Below are 19,332 nucleotides of genomic sequence, written 5' to 3'. Positions count from 1 at the left end.
AGTTCACTTCATGCCCTTTATCAAAGACCTAGCATTGACATTAAAAGTGCTGGGATTTGAGCTCACAACCTTCCAAGCTATACGCTAACATCTTAACCCCTGAGCTATCTCTAGTTGGTAAAGAGTTGCAATTTGTGAATTGGTTGGTTCTTTGTCAGATTTGGTCACGAGCAAGATGCTAGCCTGTGTGTTATGCTAGTTATGAGAGGAACAAAGCCACATAAATTGAAAGTCTGTCAGATTTTTAGCTTCTTTCAAGTAGCAAAACATTTGTTCTCACTGCGGTTGCGGTTCACTTTCCCCTAAACCTTAATTGCACTGAAATTTCTAGCTGTTTCTTCGATGATGCCTCAGATCTCAATTTTTCTATAACTCTTGGCATATGAAATGGCATTTCATCCGATCACTCTTACAGTTACTGTAGAGGAAGTAACACTCAGCAAAGAGAAGCATTGCCAGAGCTTGTGACAAAACACTAATCTGCATCTATGGAAAATGATGTGACTTCTTCTGTCTGTGTAGAGCCTGAGTATGATTCTCATTTTTTGTTGTCTAGCAAGCTACATAAAATTCATAGATGTCACATCACCATTTGCCCGAATCTCCTGCAGCTTCTTAGTACTTCTGCTATGGAGACTTAACACAGTAAACTACTTCAAATTGCTCCAAATAATGAATATTGTTAAAGTCAAAAGGTTTGGCAGGTGTTGGCTCATCAGTTTGTTTGCTGTGATCAGTGATTCACTTCTGAGTCATCTAACTAAACTTGCGAGTTCTTCACCATTGCTCAATGATGGAATTTTCCCAGAGGTGTAATTGAGCATCCAGATATTATTCAAACTGGCCATGCTTTAGTCTGTAGTGGGATTCAGCCATCTGTTAGCTATGTCCCTGCCTGTTAAAGACTACTACACTAACCAAATGTGTGAAAATTGTTGTTTTTGCATTGACGCAACTGACCCCAGTCCCCCCTAGTAAATAAATGGGGACCCCTGAAACACTTAATATATTTTAATGCATTTTGCAAATCACAGTTTTTATAAGTTTATACGTTTCACTATGTAGGGAAAATACTTTTAATTTTTATGACATTTTACACAAGCAGCTAAAAGCAGTTTCACACACTCACACACGCACACACACATACACACACTCACACTCTGAAGTAAAAGACAAGCGATAGGCGCTCGTGCGTGATGACGTCAGACGTCACCGTCCGCTCTCGGTGTGAGTGAGCCAAGATGGCGGACTCGGTAGCGGCGGGGCTTGGAGATGAAAAAGAGACGGAAAATGAAGATAAGGAGAGGGAGAAACTGGCTTTCCGTCCTACGGCTAAGTCAGAAATAAACAGTGGTGCTTCTGAGCTGACGGAGACTTTGGGGTTTTATGAGAAAAATGCGAAAAACCGGGATAAGCGCAGCGTGTCGGGTAAGAGCCGAGCTGTCAAACGCTAGCTTAGGTGGCTAACAGCTGTGTGTGTTTATCCCTGCTACCTGTGCGCTTCTGCAAACAGCGCGCGAGGCTAATCTTGCTTTCACGCTCTTATATCTCAGAGGACATTTAAAAGCATCGGAGCAATTGATATATAGGAAAACCTTCAAGCTATCTTGTTATTTCTGCTGTGTTTAATGGCAGCAGCTACAGTGCAAACCTGCAGCCAGGTACCAAGCTAGCAAAGCTAGCTAAGAAGCTACTTAGCACAGAAACCGAACAGCAGATATGTTATTTTATGTAAAATGCACGTGTCTACTCTTATGGAGGTTTAAATGCTTAGAAAACCAAAGTAGCTCTGAGTTTCTTTTCTTTTTTTAAAAAAAATCTCTGTCCGTATAATTTTGCCTCTCTTACGGCTGATGTTCATGTGGTAAAAATGTTTACTCTGAATGTTGTAGCAGTGCACGTGCTCAGGTGATAAACAAACATCATTAAAACGGTCTCAGAGTTATGGACTTCTCAAACTCTTTTTTTTCCCCTTAATTGAAGCTTTTTACAAATCTGTATAAAACTACATTTCCCAGAATGCCCTGCAAAACTTTCCTTGCACTTCTGTAGTAAAATGCATTGCCACTTGTTACTGGAATCTGTTAGGATTCCAGATACCATCTAAACATGGGTCTGGTACCAAGTTACACGATGAGCTACCTAATAAAGCTCTTAACCTAGAGGTAACAAAAACACCAGTGGTAATGTTAACATATCCCACATGTTGACATTTTGCTTATATTTAACTTTTTTTTTTTTATCGGCCTGTTGAATGTGGACTCAGCCGAGGTCATAGTCAAGGTACTCTAGATTCTGAACAGCCTGCACTTTTGGATTGGAGCAAAAAAGTGTCCGAGGAACCAATTAGTCATACTGTACAAACAAGATGAATGTTCACTGCGAGTCGGTGTAATGTGGATAAAGTAGCAGTGATGCACTTATATTGCCAAAAATATTGGGACACCCCTCCAAATCATTGAATTCAGGGGTTCGGCTCGGCCCCTAAGTTCCAGTGAAAGGATCTCTTAATGCTTCAGCTTCATACCAAGACATTTTGGACAATTTCATGCTCCCAACTTTGTGGGATCAGTTTGGGGATGACCGCTTCCTGTTCCAACATGACTGCACACCAGTGACCAAAGCAAGGTCCATAAAGACATGGATGAGAGAGTTTGGTGTGGAGGAACTTCACAGAGTCCTGACCCCAACCTGATAGAACACCTTTGGGATGAATTAGAGTGGAGACTGTGAGCCAGGACAAAACCGGGGCATCTGCCTTTACATCCACATGAATGTAATATGGAGTTGTCCTGTCCTTTACAGCTATAACAGCTTCAGCTCTTCTGGTAAGGCTTTCCACAAGGTTTAGGAGTGTGTTTATGGAAATTTTTGACCATTCATTTGTGAGGTCAGGCACTGATGTTGGATGAGAAGGTCTGGCTTGCAGTCTCCACTCTAATTCATCCCAAAGGTGTTCTATCAGGTTGAGGTCAGGACTCTGTGCAGGCCAGTTAAGTTCCTCCACACCAAACTCACTCATCCTTGTCTTTATGGACCTTGCTTTGTGCACTGGTGTATAGTCATGTTGGAACAGGAAGCGGTCATCCCCAAACTGTTCCCACAATGTTGGGAGCATGAAATTGTCCAAACTGTCTTGGTATGAAGCTGAAGCATTAAGAGTTCCTTTCACTGGAACTAAGGGGCCGAGTCCAACACCTGAATTCATTGATTTGGAGGGAGGGGTGTCCCAAAACTTTTGGCAATATAGTGTATCATCAAACTTTTCCAAAATCCAGAAAGCAAGGCTAACCTAGAGGTAGCAAACCCATTAACTAGTAATGCTGTAACAATGCATTTGGGCAACATGCATCATGGAAGTGTGTAATATCGTCTATGAGCATTTTAGTCTGCTTTGGAGCAGCTACAGAGTTCATTATGTTTTAATTGATCGTTTCCCCTGGTCAGAGTCTACGTTTATTTAGTCAGAGTTTAGGGAGGATATATAAACCTATGTCATTAGTTTTAAGATATGATGTTACACAATTTGTATACAATATATTACGTTTTGATTTCTTCAGCAGGTTTGTATTTATTTACTTGTTTACAGACAGAAAATGCGCAGTATTTTGCAGTGTCTATGATTGTGATGGTGTCTTTTCAGTCAGCATTTTTCCTCATTCAAGTTTTGTTCAGTATTCTGAGAATCACAGTGAATTGTGCAGCCAGTAGTGTGAATCACCAGAGTGTATTATTGAGATTGGATGAATGGGATTTTTCTTTTTAAACCATGTTTCTGAGATGAAAGCAATCATTATATTTACACAAGCTTTGAAACTGAGACTAGTTTGAAGGTTTTTGACTGCTGCACATGATCCATTTCACAATTTACTACCTAATCATTAAGCTTACTTCTGGAGTAGGAGGTCATCAGTCAGCATGTCCTCAGCATAGTAGTTAAAGCTAATGAATGTAGGAATATCTGTACCAGAGTTAGGATTTATAAGGGAATAAATCAGTGGTCATTGAATAGAGCATTGTGAAACACCAAACAATTCTATACACTAACAAGTCACCATAAACATCTGCCAGCTTATAATGGTTGGTCAGATAAACCAGGGGAGTTTCATCATACACACTCTGATATGTAGTGAAGTGCTTTTTACGACCTGCAACGTATAAAACAAAACTGAGTTAATATCAAGACTCAAATAGTATTTAAAAATAAAATAAGATAAAGCACAAACTAGAATAATACGAAAATACAAGCAATTTGATGTACAACAAAATAGAAGGCTGTACAAGGAAAAATAATAGACAAAATATGTGAGTGGAGAGAAAATATATTGCATGTGAATACAGTGACTGATCTGTTGATATGAGTAAAATGAGTATGAATATACTGGTGAATAAAGTTCAGCTATAGTTCAGCTATATATAGTGCCATGAGCTCAACAAGAGGCCAGTACGTCATTTACTGCTTGAACTAGTGGTGTGTCAGTACCGTGATGAGGCCTGAATCCTGACTGAAAGATCTTGTCTCATGCATCTGCTTCCCTTGGAGCTTCCTGTATGTGAGTTTAGCTAGAAAGCTAGAACACATTCTAGGATCTTAAGAGATAAAAATTGGGCTTTAATATTGGCTTACATTTTGGAAATGTACATAAATAAAAACAGGTTTCATTATGACTGGAATGATATCTGCTAGTTTGAATTATTTATCTAGATGCAGTACGTTATATGTATGTGTACATACATATACATATATACAGTATGTTTTTTATATATATATATATATATATATATATATATATATATATATATATATATATATATATATATATATACGTATATATATATATACGTATATATAAGTTATATACGTATATATATATACGTATATATAAGTTATATACGTGTGTGTGTGTTTGCTTTCTATATAATATGCCATGGGGAAGTGTCAGAAAGCATCAAATCCTGTGTAATATAGAATCAGGATTTGAAGCCAGTATCTGATTTGGGACATCCCTAGTCACAATTTCTGCTAGAATTCCTTTCATCCTCACTGCAAATATTCCTCAGTAGACACACAGTGGAGTTCTAATAATAGTCCAAAATAATGAGTAGAATTGTGTGTGTGTCTGGGTGTGTGTGTGAGAGCGCAGACCTGTCTCTGCTGAGGTTTGTCAGAGCTGAACTGACGAGAGGATATTTTCTGGAACACAATGAGGCCAAATACACTGAAAGGAGAGAGAGAGTCTATACCTGCCTGCGCATCCCCAAAGAGCTGGAGAAGGTAAGGCAGCTTGCAGATACTACACTAATAAACACTGCACACCACATGATGAAACAACATGGCTCAACATGGGGACGTACCATTTAAAATGAAAGTGTGTGTGAATGACCTCGTGTGTTGTTCCTAAGCTGCTGTGAGTCATCTTGTAATGGTAATGACAGTGAGCACTGTGTCAGGGATTGGTGAGAAATTTGTATATTTGTCAGCTCGGATATGTCAAACATCATCACGCTTCAGTTTTAGATGTTTGAACTAAAATGAACTGTTTGTATTCACAAACAAGAACCATCTTGTGCATGTAGGCAGTGGAATTAAATGTTTTCTTTTATATGATTGCAACGAATATCACTCATCACTGGGCGGTGGTGGCTCAAGTGGTTAAGGCTCTGGGTTGTTGACCGGAAGATCGGGGATTCAAGCCTCAGCACTGCCAAGTTGCCACTGCTGGGCCCTTGAGCAAGGCCCTTAACCCTCTCTGCTCCAGGGGCAATGTATCATGGCTGACCCTGTGCTCTGACCCCAACCTCCAAGGATGGGATATGCGAAGAAAGAATTTCACTGTGCTGTGATGTATATGTGACACATAAAGGCTATTTCTATTTCTATCTCTTTTCTCTACCCTATAGCTGATGATCTTTGGCTTCTTCCTGTGTCTGGATGCATTTCTCTACGTGTTCACACTGTTACCCCTCAGAGTGCTGCTGGCACTCATCAGACTGCTAACACTGCCATGCTGTGGACTCAGGTAACACATACACACATTCTTGAAGGTGATCAAATGCTTCCTTAACTCCCTGTACATTTTTGGCATTAATAATTACTCAAACACTGCGTAATCAGATGTTATAGAACCATTTTAATTTTGATGACACTGCGATATTTTTTAAAAAGTTCATTAATCTGATCTGGTAAAAGAAAAGAGAGATTATTTTAATGTGTATAAATACACCGCTTGTAGTATTCAGATCATACAGTAATGGAAACATCAACGTTTCATTCCAATACCATTAACTGTTTTTCTTTTATGAAAATGTTATCAAAATTCCACCTACTGGATTTTCTTACTGAAAGTAAAAACAAGATTGTGCAAGCATTTCAATTATTATTATTGCTTTTTCAGTTTTAACAAAACTGGCTTAGAAATTTTAAATTTGATGTTTATAAATTATGTATAGGGTTTTGAAAAAGTGTGAGAGCTTAAAGAGCTTCATTTAGTCAGAAATGACATTTCATGAAGTAAATACTTCATACTACATTTAGGTGTTGGTATATTTTAGGCTTTGATTTATATTCTGGAGGTGATATTTTCATGTACACCAATCAGGCATATCATTATAAGCAGTGAGAGGTGAAGTGAATAAGACTGATGATCTCCTCATCATGGCACCTGTTAGTGGGTGGGATATATTAGGCAGCAAGTGAACATTTTGTCCTCAAAGTTGATGTGTTAAAAGCAGGAAAAATGGAGAAGTGTAAGGATTTGAGTGAGTTTGATGAAGGGCCAAATTGTGATGGCTGGACCACTGGATTAGAGCATCTCCAAAACCGTAGTGATCAGTGGTCAGTATCTATCAAAAGTGGTCCAAGGAAGGAACAGTGGTGAACCGGCGACAGGGTCATGGGCAGTCGAGGTTCATTGATGCATGTGGGGAGAGAAGGCTGGCCCGTGTGATCCGATCCAACAGACGAGCTACTGTTGCTCAAATTGCTGAAGAAGTTAATGCTGGTTCTGATAGAAAGGGGTCTGAATACACAGTGCAGGACGGGTCAGGGCTGTTTTGGCAGCAAAAGGGGGACCAACACAATATTAGGCAGGTGGTTATAATGTTATGACCTGTTCGGTGTAAAACACATTTATTGGACATTTGAATCATAGTGATGCCACATCAATGCCGTAGAAAATAAAATCTCGCACAGCAAATAATCTTCTGCAAATTAATAATAACTGTTTCATTATTGGTTCATATAACAAGATACTTATTTTTCTATAATTCATTTATAATATATATATATATACTATATTGCCAAAAGTATTCGCTCACCCATCCTGATCAGAATCAGGTGTTCCAATCACTTCCATGGCCACAGGTGTATAAAATCAAGCACCTAGGCATGCAGACTGTTTTTACAAACATTTGTGAAAGAATGGGTCGCTCTCAGGAGCTCAGTGAATTCCAGCGTGGAACTGTGATAGGATGCCACCTGTGCAACAAATCCAGTCGTGAAATTTCCTCGCTCCTAAATATTCCACAGTCAACTGTCAGCTGTATTATAAGAACGTGGAAGTGTTTGGGAACGACAGCAACTCAGCCACGAAGTGGTAGGCCACGTAAACTGACGGAGCGGGGTCAGCGGATGCTGAGGCGCATAGTGCGAAGAGGTCGCCAACTTTCTGCAGAGTCAATCGCTACAGACCTCCAAACTTCATGTGGCCTTCAGATTAGCTCAAGAACAGTGCGCAGAGAGCTTCATGGAATGGGTTTCCATGGCCGAGCAGCTGCATCCAAGCCATACATCACCAAGTGCAATGCAAAGCGTCGGATGCAGTGGTGTAAAGCACGCCGCCACTGGACTCTAGAGCAGTGGAGACGCGTTCTCTGGAGTGACGAATCGCGCTTCTCCATCTGGCAATCTGATGGACGAGTCTGGGTTTGGCGGCTGCCAGGAGAACGGTACTTGTCTGACTGCATTGTGCCAAGTGTAAAGTTTGGTGGAGGGGGGATTATGGTGTGGGGTTGTTTTTCAGGAGCTGGGCTTGACCCCTTAGTTCCAGTGAAAGGAACTCTGAATGCTTCAGCATACCAAGACATTTTGGACAATTCCATGCTCCCAACTTTGTGGGAACAGTTTGGAGCTGGCCCCTTCCTCTTCCAACATGACTGTGCACCAGTGACCAAAGCAAGGTCCATAAAGACATGGATGACAGAGTCTGGTGTGGATGAACTTGACTGGCCTGCACAGAGTGGACTGCATTAGAGCGGAGACTGAGAGCCAGGCCTTCTCGTCCAACATCAGTGTGTGACCTCACAAATGCGCTTCTGGAAGAATGGTCAAAAATTCCCATAAACACACTCCTAAACCTTGTGGACAGCCTTCCCAGAAGAGTTGAAGCTGTTATAGCTGCAAAGGGTGGACCGAGGTCATATTGAACCCTATGGATTAGGAATGGGATGTCACTTAAGTTCATATGCGAGTCAAGGCAGGTGAGCGAATACTTTTGGCAATATAGTGTATGTGTGTGTGTGAAAAGGAAAATAACAGTTTATAGGAAATACTGTATTGTGAAGTCTGATCCTTTAGATATGATGTGGAAACTGCATGCTGTTGGTTGGAAAGGGCTTTATCATCCGAATGAAATTGATTTGAATTAATTTTTGTTCACTTCTGTTCAGAGGTTTAAAGATTAATTCTGATTATTTGTGTTTGCACTGTGTTTGTACCCTGCTATCAACTGTACTAAAATATTTATTAAGAAATAGAATGTGTGTCAAAGATGCAATCGTTGCAGAATAATAACTAATAAGAGAGACACGCTCTGTGTTTGCGTTCACATTGAACAATTCCCTCTGATCCGTGGACAACATGACTTTACAAAATGGTAGGCACACATTTCCTCCATTGTGTGCTTGATTTATTTGAATCTCGCACCAAAAATGAGTTAAATGTAGGCTTTTCATTAATGTATTAATACAGACATGAGAGGTATTTTTAGAGAAAACAGTGTGTCTCACTTATTTGTACCACTACATGTAGTACTTTGTGGCCCTTCTAGGGTGAGAATGTAGAACAAGGAATTTGACATCACTCCTTGGTACAGAATCTCTCCAGAGCCTCCAGTTTCCAAGGTCCTCTCTCATGGACTCTCCTCTTCAGCTTACATCACATGACCTAGATGAAGCTTTTTGGCTGAAGCAAACAGATTTTCTTTTGAAAGCTTCATGAAGTCCATCATACCAAGTGTCCATGAATATAGGAATTTAGTTTCTGTGTCGCCTCATATTTATACCTCAATGGAACAAGACATCATGGACCACAAGTTTCCAGTTTTAAGATTAGTCAGGACGCTGTTGGGTTTCTGTATGTAGAGTATTATGACTGTGTTTAGCTGCTGGTGATCAGGACAATGGGAAACATGAGGGGTGTGAGAGCCCCCTGCTGGGTAAACAATTTACACCTCTCCACAATGACCTTGGTACTGAGATCAAATAAACAGCACATTTTGATAGTAAAACACACTCTACAACTGTATACATAAAAGTGATAACATTTATTGTAACATTACTTAAGCAAAAATAGAAGGCTAGATTTAAATAAAGAAATCCTTTGCCTATAAAAAATTTTGCTCATCTAAAACATCTAGATGCAAATATCAAGAAATAAAAGCTGACATTCTGATCTTCATCTTTTAAGCTCAAACCCAGATATCTTCAGTGTCTAGCAAGAACAAAAAGAAATGTCCATTCCTATACATTAGATGTAGTCGTCATGCGCATCCTCACCACATGATTTCTCTAAAATATTGCTTTAGGCGTTGTAATGGATAGACACCTGTACACACAGCCCCTCACACACTGAATCCATCTAAAGTGTTTTACGGTTGAAGAGGCTGCTCATTATTTATCTCTCTGCCTGCAGGGCAAGTATATGCCCCTACTGCAGAAAAAGAAGGTATGCAGGAGTGCTGGAATGAATGCAGCAGCTTTCTGTTCACTCAGCACACACACTCATATACTCCAAGTGCACTCACACATGCATGCAGGCAAGCAAGCACACTGCAGCTGCTCTAGCTGTCCAATTTGGTGATCATGTGCTTTTTTGTTTGTTTGTTTTGTTTTGTTTTTACTTAGGGCTTCACGTTTTAAACATTCACATAATCCTCTGAATGCAAAATGCAGTCATTTAAAATTCTCGTGTTCAGCCGGTAGGTGGCAGCATTCCGCCATGATTGTAGAAGAGAGTGACCATACAAATAGCTTGCAATTTATATGATGAGTTTATACAGTAAATAATTATCCTTATCTAAAGCTCACTTAGAATGTTCTTTCTGTTTATGTGCCCTTTTCTCTTAAAGTCTATTATTAGAAGATCTTGTGACATGGAGAACTGTGAATGTTATTGCACAGAGTTTTAGGAATTAAGCTAAAAGTTAATTATGATGATCTCAAGCAGTGTAACAAGTTACTATCTTAAAATCCTGCTGAAATTGTTACAGATGTGCATAGAACATAGAAAAATATGATGATGTGATTTAAAAGTATCTGTTAACCATGCTGTATTATTGCCTACCCCTAGGCAGCAGTACTTATTACAGTGTGCTGCATGATGCATGTCCAGTTTAGTCTGTTGGTCTTCCATAACCGTCTTGTATAACTAACAGGTTGCGTATGTTAGATGTTGCGTAACCTATTGCCTTTAAATGCCTGATTTATTGTAAAGGTAATGGTGAAAATATGTTTTGTTGTTATATATAAAAGCTTAAGAACACCTAAATCATATAGTGTGTGTATATGTGTGCATGTGTGTGTGTGTGTGTAGTGGCTCTCGTCTCCTTCAGCCTGCTCAGGTGTGTGATGTGCTGAAAGGCTTCATCATGGTGCTGTGTTACTCCATGATGCACTACGTGGACTACTCCATGATGTACCATCTGATCAGGGGGCAGTCAGTCATCAAACTCTACATCATCTACAACATGCTGGAGGTAACAAGCACTACTCACAGATCAGCCTGGAACACCTTTATCCACACTTCTTCAGTGTAGTCCTTGGAACTCAATTAGTCACAGCTAATACAGATACAGTGCTGCTTCTGAATCTAATTGCTTTTGATTTAGAGAATCAAGATCTCAGTTTAATAACATTTGTGTTTGTCCATGTTCTTTACTTTTTTGTTCTAGACTTGTTCTGTCTCGGTGTCTTTCAGGTGGCCGACCGATTGTTTTCCTCCTTTGGCCAGGACATTCTGGACGCTCTCTACTGGACAGCTACGGAGCCCAAAGAGAGAAAGAGAGCTCACATAGGTGTAATACCACACTTCTTCATGGCTGTGCTTTATGTCTGTATCCTTTGTTCATTTCACACATTACGGCTTGTGCAGTATAAATGTTTTGTTGTTCTGGTTCTCCATTTACAGGCTAAAATCATGCAGGCAATCTCTCCATCATATATTTTACACAGTAACTTGTTTTCAATAGCAAATAATTCTAAGCTAAATGATGATAATGCACATTGAAGTTGTATTTCTGTGCACACTGGGCTGATGAGGGTTAAAGAGTCAGTTGACTTGGCATTATGTCATTAGTAACTATCCGATATCTATCGGTTTAAAGGAAAGCTTCGATCCCCAACAACTGAATGCTACTAAAGTGAATTTAGTTTTTTTGGACCATTAGTAGTCTGGTATTCGTGGAATATGTAAGACATGCAGTTGGTGTCATCTGTAGAAATTTCCTTACATGCTTGTAAAGAGGCAGTTTCAGATTTATTTGATCTAAACACAGCCTAGTGCTTTAAGTCTGTGGTCATGTACAGAATGCTAAGCGTAATACATGAGCCTAAATAAATGGGAAGTGGAAGGAAATGCTGTGTGTGTATATCAGTGTATTCCTTAACCTGAGCTTCAGTTCTTCATGCCATTCTGATCATGGTCCAGGCCACCACCCTAAACGTGGCATTCAACTCCCACAACAAGTCTCTGCTGACCATTATGATGTCCAACAATGTGAGTACACACGTTTCGACTATTTTTTAATGCTTTCTTATTCATAAAAGGTGTTTTGTCCAGTGTTACACATTTCCATCTGTCTCGTTGTGTGTCACTGCAGTTTGTTGAGATCAAGGGGAGCGTGTTTAAGAAGTTTGAGAAGAATAACCTCTTTCAGATGTCCAACAGTGGTGAGTAATGTAAAAGTAGACATGTGGGCTACCTCACTCCTAGCTCAACACCTACTGATATAAACTATGGGGTTTCTTTCCATTTAATAAACTTTTCTTGGGTGTGGGGTTACTAAAGACTAACAATCATGAATTGTAGATGTGTGATGGAGTGTATAAAACTGTCCTTTCTTTGTGTTTGTGTTATTTCAGATATCAAAGAAAGATTCACAAACTACGTGCTCTTATTAATTGTATGTCTTAGAAATATGGAGCAGTTCTCCTGGAACCCAGGTACTCATAGTATAAGTAATTAATACCCATAATTATTTTTCTATACTGGTTCCCTTATGTAGAAATGTTATGATGCAATACTGATTACAGTTATTAATTAGGATCTGTAATGGCTCTGACATGATAGTAATTGGTTTCGGTCACTGATTGTAGATCATCTGTGGGTGCTGCTTCCTGACGTGTTCATGGTCATTGCTTCGGAGATGGCTGTGGATGTGGTGAAACACGCCTTCATCACCAAGTTTAATGACATCCCAGCAGATGTGAGTGTAACCTGTGGTAAGCTGAAGAGTCAGATATGATTCTGAAGTTTAGAACAGGATCTTGTTTGTCGTATCACAGTATGGTGCTCGGTTTTCATCAGCCCTACAAGAGCTCAGTTCACTGTGTGTATAACTGCAGAAGAAGACGAATATTTCACATTTACATCAAATTAGCATACACAAAGCAATAAACAGAGACGCATTAAAGTCTAAAGACAACCCGGGACAACTGACCCTACATCAAACACTAAAGGACAGACTTTGCCTTCCATAATGTAGTTAATGTTCATGCAGCATTGACTTTGTGCTGGAGTTTTATAGATTTTATAGATTGTTCAAATGCTAAAGGTTCAGTGATTTAGTAAATAATAGAAAAAGAACCTCCAGATGTAAACAGCAATTGTCTGTGATACTTTATATATTCTATATAATTAATATGATTCTATAAGTAAAGGCTGCTGCTTCTATATTTATAAAGTAACTAAGAAGGATATTCACTGCACAGGTTCAGTCTTGTGTTCAGTGTTCTGTTCAGGTATGCAGTAAACAGTGCAGACTAGTTCTGTTCATACTGAACATTTCATTCAGTGAAAATGAGAAAAACAGGAGAAACATATAAAATAGTTCACTGTCCAATAGTCCAGGTGTCACACTGAGCCCCAAAGAAACTAACTAGCATGAGAGTGTGCAGCTCTGTTTTTCCACAGTAGCCAAGAATAGCTTCTTGTTTTGTTCAGTTCTGGTCGGCAATGTCATGTTCCTCTGTGTGTTAAAGGAACTGTATATAGAATAAAATGATGAACATGCTAGGAGTGGCATCAAGCTTCTGCTCATACGCCATGACTAACTGAAACTGTATGTGACATCTGCACAGGACAATTGTAACCTGTTTGTGTGTGTGTGTGTGTGTGTGTGTGTGTGTGTGAATGATCATCAGACTACACTAAACTCTGCTTTCCTGTAGTATAAAAAAGTAGTAAAGGTTCTCTAGAGGTCTGGGAGTAATGGGCTGAGAAATCTCAAATTGATCATAGTGAAGTCCTGGCTGCTGTGAGAATGACACTTATTTATCACTTATTTTTCTTAATCAGTTTTGAGAAATATAACACTTCTGTGATATAAGTAAATGTTACATTCATTACACAGGTAGAAGTTGACCTCTTATGTCATTTCTGCTTGTTGCTCTTCCTTCAGTGACAATAGGTTAGCTGCAGGTTTGTTCACTGCTCAGAAATGTTTTGCTCCTTTAACCCCAGACGGTCTTCTGGGGATGGGGCAGTGGCAGGGATATGTCTCCTCCTGCAAGTGTACCTTGGGTTCCCCAACACATCAAATATCTGTAAGCAAAGTGTACATTAATAATAGTAGAAAGAAACACTTAAATAGGGAACATTATCAGCTGACCTGATTAAACTAGCCTGAGCCAACAGCACTCTTTCTTAGTACACGTGAAAAGGGAAGAAAAACCACACTGAAGATCCTTAAAAAAACAGTGAGACCGGTCTCCCAGGAGGGGGTTAGGTTTGGAAAGTGAAACAGCTCTCTCAGTCTCTTCAGATGAGCCGATAGTTCCATTAACCCCAAATCATCTTTCACACACATCGCTCCCTTCTACCTTACATTACATCCCTTAATGCTTCTTTTCTAACTTTACAGTGAAGCGTGAGCATGAAGGCTCTGAATATTGTCCTGTAGTTGGTGCAGATTTTACACCATCACCAAGTTTTTAAAATAAATTTATTGATGTATTTATTCTTTATAGCAAGCAGAGTGAAGCAGAGAGAGATACAAGGAGAGAAAAAGGGAGGGAGCTGTGGTTACTGCTAGGGATTAGAGCCAGAGATCTGCTCTGTCTTAGAGTGGCTTAGTTTAGTTTAGTCCGAAGATTAGTGTCACACCACACACACACACACACACCTCGTCTTCTATTCATTCTCTAACTCTCTTATTTTATTTTACTCTTTACCTCTCCCTTCATCCCTCCCTTCACAAAGAGAAAGGAATAACCTTCACTGATTACAGGGATTGTATAAAGAGTGTGTATGTGTGTGTTCTGATCTAAATAAAGCTTGGTTACATAATGTGCCTTGACATTAACCCTTCAAACCATTCTGTGTCAAATTCAGTTCTGGTGATCATTCATTCAAGAGCGAACGCTAAAGCTAACACTCAGCATGTCTCTCACATCAGCACAGATTCTCTCAGTCAACTCCTCTAATAACTCTTCTTACTCTTCTTATTCAGATTCTGTTAAACTGGTAGAAATATAATACAGACTGGATTGTGACACCTACAATATGACCCCAATGTTGAACATTTTAATAATGACTAAATTGGTGTTCATCTCAGTGTGAACATTTAACACTTACTGTATATTCATGCTCTGAATCTTAAGAATAAAAAATAAACACAGTACTGAACACAGCCCTACAACTCCACATATTCACATAAGACTAGTAAAATCTACACCAGACATGTAGCACAGCAACCGCCTGTGTACCGCACATGCACACTGCTCTGCCGTGTCTGAAGTCATACACACATCTAAAATTATAATGCTAAGAAACTGAGCTTGTTTCTTTCATTACAGTTCGGTGATGATGGGCAGCATGTCAGCGTAAAATGTTCCGCTACTCATGTGTTCTGCTAACAGTGAGCTTTAGGTACACGTTTTATGAAATGATGTCAACTTCCATCCTACAAGTAGAAAAAGTGTGTACTTATTGTTGTTCACAGAAGTGAAAGCTTCCTCATTCCAGTCGTACTGCCTCTTTATCCAGGTGTGTTTCACGTGTGTTTGCAGGTGTATGGTGAATACAGAGCAAGCTTGGCTTTTGATCTGGCCAGCAGTAGACAGAAAAATGTAAGTCAGTAATGATGTGATGTAAGATGATGGATTTCGGGGCTGTTTTGTGTTACACTGCGCTCTACATGCTTTGTTATACTGATTATATTTGTTGGTGTGTTTTTAGGCCTATACTGACTATAGTGACAGTGTATCAAGGAGAATGGGCTTCATCCCTCTTCCTCTAGCTCTACTGGTAACGTATTCTCAGTGTCGCGTTAACCTTTTTAAAAATATTCACCGTATTCATTGCCCGCGTTTATGATTTAATAAAAATGTCCCATATCTATTTCACTCATTTTATTCAACAACTGTTTCACACTGAGCACTAGAGAATCTCTGACCTTTTATGCTAATAACACAGTTATGACACGGCTATAAACACTCAGTGTTTTTCTTCATAAGCTCATCCGGGTGGTGACGAGCTCAGTGAAAATTCAGGGTGCCCTCTCCCTCGTGTGTGTGATACTTTTTTATCTCGGGTAAGTTTTCCTTTCTCATGTCTGTCTGTCTGATTTGGTGTGTGTTAGATTGTTGTAGCCACCAGCGATTTGTGTATTAATATTTTTAAGTGTGTGTGTGTGTGTTGGTGCAGAATGATCACGCTAAAGGTGCTGAATAGCATCGTGTTGCTGGGAAAGTCGTGTGTGTACGTGAAAGAAGCGAACATGGAGGAGAAGCTGTTCCAGTCTCCCCCCTCCGCCGCTCCCAGCCGAGCATCCAGCAGAGCTCATCATGCAAAACGCACACGAGAGCCAACAAGTAATACACACACACACTTTATACACACACACACTAATTTATCCATGTGATGTAATATAACTAAATGTTTCTGTAATATTTTATGAGTCATTATATACATCACCCAGTACATGGTTTTTAAAACATCTGAATATAATTCAGTTTGCATAATCATCCATATTCATTGATCCTAATAGTTTCTTAGGCTTAAGATTATTTATCGTGACATTTTAAATGATTCCAGTACTGAAAGCACATGCCTCAAGAGTTCTGAATGAGAATATTTTTGATGAATGAATTGTAGCTAATGCGAAGTATCTCAGGGTTTAGAAATCTGAGTCAAAAAGAGTGCAGTGAATTTCTGTATTAATGTCTGAACTCATATCCATTAAATCTAGAAGCCATGTGATTCTCATAGTTTCCTTCTCCTCAGGCGAGCCAGTGGAAGAGGGCGTTTCTCCGTCAGTTATAAATCAACCCGTCCACCAGATGGAGAGCCCGGTGCCTAATCTCCCAACCAGCGAATCGGATCAGTTCCTCACGACGCCGGACGAATCGGAGGAGAAGATCATCACACAGGACGGGACAGAACTCATCCACAGAGCTCCTAAGAAAGACCTGCTGGAGATCGACCGTTTCACCATCTGCGGGAACCGAATCGACTGATACTCTACACAATGGACTGTAGAGAATGACGAGAGCTAGAAGGTGTCTACTGGCTTGAGCTTATGACCTTTTACCCTCTGTTCAAAGGATCAGAGGTCGAAATAGAGAGCAGGATATTTATTAAGAAGTGCACCTAATTTATTTAAGTTTCGAACTGAAACACATTCATCATTACCTGCTCCACCTCTACTGGACTCACGGATAATTCCGCCCTTTCCAAAGGTCCATATTTACTCCTTTACATCACCAGGAACAGACCTTGACCTTCCCCTATCCCAAAAGACAGAAAGAGTGACGGATCACTTCGGTCAACATCTAAACAAAAGACCAATGTTTATATGAGGTCAGTCACGAGGAAAAACTTTAGGTCGTTAATATGTGGCTTTTTTTTTTTTGTCATGCTCAGTTGCATTTTCTTACAGCTCTGAAGTTTTGCACATGTTTCTTTCTCATTTATTTTTTTTCTCAGTGATTTTGAACCTATTGATTTATACTTGTGCAGAAATGACAGATGAGTAGTGTATAAAGTAAGACTTTATGTAAAGGTTCCCTTCACTAGCATGTAGCTATGCATTAACATATTTTTTTTTTAAATCAGCATTAACAAACCATCCAACAAAGTAAACAAAGGCAACAAGGCAATTTAAAAGATGTGTTAATAAACATTTATAAACATGTTATAAACAAAACACCCCCTGCATTGACTTAATTGGTTTATTTAGTTCATGAATAAAAAATAATTAAACAAAATTCAGCAAAAAAATTAAATAGCATCATGATCCATAACTCAACTTTGATGGGTTTAAATGTTTGAGTAATGCAGGTTGAATATCTGAAACATCAATTAATGCAAATATTAGACATTTTATAGAAATATAAATGATAAAGTTCATCACTGATACATTAAATGTCCATTTCAGGAACCTTACTGTAAAGTGTTACTGATAAAGAGTACAGCAGCTCAGCTTTCTACATCTGGATCCAGAAAACCAGCATTAGACTGAAATATCTCGTTTTTTCATGGTTTTTATTTTTATTTAATACATTTTCTGAAGCATCAGTTCGCACCACTGAAATTAAGCACAATTTGCTGCAGTGTATCCAGAGTAGAAATACATCGGCTGTATTGTTGTGCTGCTTTTATTTTTTATTTTATTTTATTTTTTAAATACAACCAAGGCTAAAAATGTCTTCATTTCAGTGCTTCAGGTATTTTTTTAAATATTTTTTCTGCCAGTCTTTATTTAAGACTAACATCTTGTGAATATCACGTTACACTTCCATGCTTGTGAATTGCACATTCGTTTGCTTCATAGACATTAAACATGTGTAGGGTTTTTTTTTTTTTTTTTTTTCCAATTGTTTTTTAATATACAGTCAAATCAGACACCGAATAAAACACTATAGACGAAATCCGGTGAGTTACTCGGCAGTTAAAAGCGTACACAAGTTCAATTAGAAAGAGATTTCATGTATGTAATAAAAAGTAGATTCTCTCTAAGTCCCCTGGATAAACGATCTCTCCTTGTTTTCTTTTATTCTTCAAGCATCTGAGATATTTGGATCATTTTCTGTGCATTGAGTTGCTGTGTTTGTTTTCTCTTCAATATCTAAACAGATATTTCTCTATAAATGCCAAACAATTATTACTTTGTCGTACCATTAAGGCTTCAACACAACGCCAATCCCCTCATACCTGTTACTGTCTGTCACTGTAACCCAGTGCTTTTATACACCGTTAATTCCATGTTGCTGGACTTGCAGTGCTTTCATATTTGTTTTGGATTTGATGGAAGTTTGACATAAAGGATGTTTTGTTTGAATGAGATCGAGTTTTAAGTTGCTGTGGGGGAAAAATATATCAACAAATATCATTCGATCCACATAAATTGTTCAGCTGTAGAAGGCTGGAAGTCGTGTTTATTTATTAATTTTTTGATGCCTGGTTGGTAAAAATGTGCATTACTTCATCTCACACCAGTGCAACATCTGTTATATATCGAGAGAGAGAGAAAGAATATCTCTGACAATTTGTGGTGTTTTCCTGACATTTGAGCAAATAACATGTTCTTTAATTATTTCCTCTGCTGTGAATGTTAATTATCTGAAGACGTACCGTGGATCAAACTTAATTTCATGTTTATAAAGCCCTTAGACTCTACTACATTTTATATCTAAAATGATTTATTCAAATAAATGACCGTATCAACAGAATATTTCTCCAGCTTTGTAGTTCAGTGATTACTGGATCATTATAAAGTGATTTATCACGTCTCACCATTTATTTGCCAAAAAAGTTTTTTAATTTAAACAAATTCTAAGATTAAGATTATTGCATCGAGTGTATTGAAGCGTGAAAATCATTCTACATGATGCCGA

The 19,332-nt window shown here is 38.9% G+C and overlaps 1 protein-coding gene across 2 annotated transcripts; it reads left to right on the top strand.

The window, feature by feature from the left end:
• Positions 1–1,199: 1,199 nt before the first annotated feature.
• On the top strand, positions 1,200–18,321 carry LOC131349383 (transmembrane anterior posterior transformation protein 1 homolog). 2 transcript variants are annotated; one of them, XM_058385014.1, is made up of 14 exons: positions 1,200–1,428; positions 5,145–5,275; positions 5,902–6,020; positions 10,811–10,973; positions 11,195–11,330; positions 11,895–11,992; positions 12,096–12,165; positions 12,358–12,438; positions 12,592–12,701; positions 15,505–15,564; positions 15,674–15,742; positions 15,952–16,028; positions 16,142–16,308; positions 16,721–18,321. In XM_058385014.1, exons 1-14 carry the CDS (start codon positions 1,242–1,244, stop codon positions 16,951–16,953), a joined length of 1,701 nt encoding a protein of 566 aa, XP_058240997.1. In that variant the 5' UTR covers positions 1,200–1,241; the 3' UTR covers positions 16,954–18,321. The 2 variants fall into 2 exon arrangements, with proteins under 2 accessions (XP_058240997.1, XP_058240998.1); XM_058385015.1 differs by having other exon boundaries at positions 1,288–1,428; positions 5,138–5,275.
• Positions 18,322–19,332: the final 1,011 nt, after the last annotated feature.

This window comes from Hemibagrus wyckioides, linkage group LG29 (assembly GCF_019097595.1).
Source record: "Hemibagrus wyckioides isolate EC202008001 linkage group LG29, SWU_Hwy_1.0, whole genome shotgun sequence".
Taxonomy (NCBI): domain Eukaryota; kingdom Metazoa; phylum Chordata; class Actinopteri; order Siluriformes; family Bagridae; genus Hemibagrus; species Hemibagrus wyckioides.
The sequence above is the reverse complement of the archived record's forward strand: the minus strand, read 5'-3'. Positions and strand labels throughout refer to the sequence as shown.

Coding starts and splice junctions, on each gene's coding strand:
- LOC131349383 (XM_058385014.1), top strand. CDS start 1,242: ATGGCGGACTCGGTAGCGGCGGGGCTTGGAGATGAAAAAGAGACGGAA. Junction 11,331..11,894: donor CATGGCTGTGCTTTATGTCT/GTATCCTTTGTT, acceptor CCTGAGCTTCAG/TTCTTCATGCCATTCTGATC. Junction 15,743..15,951: donor CTCTTCCTCTAGCTCTACTG/GTAACGTATTCT, acceptor TTTCTTCATAAG/CTCATCCGGGTGGTGACGAG.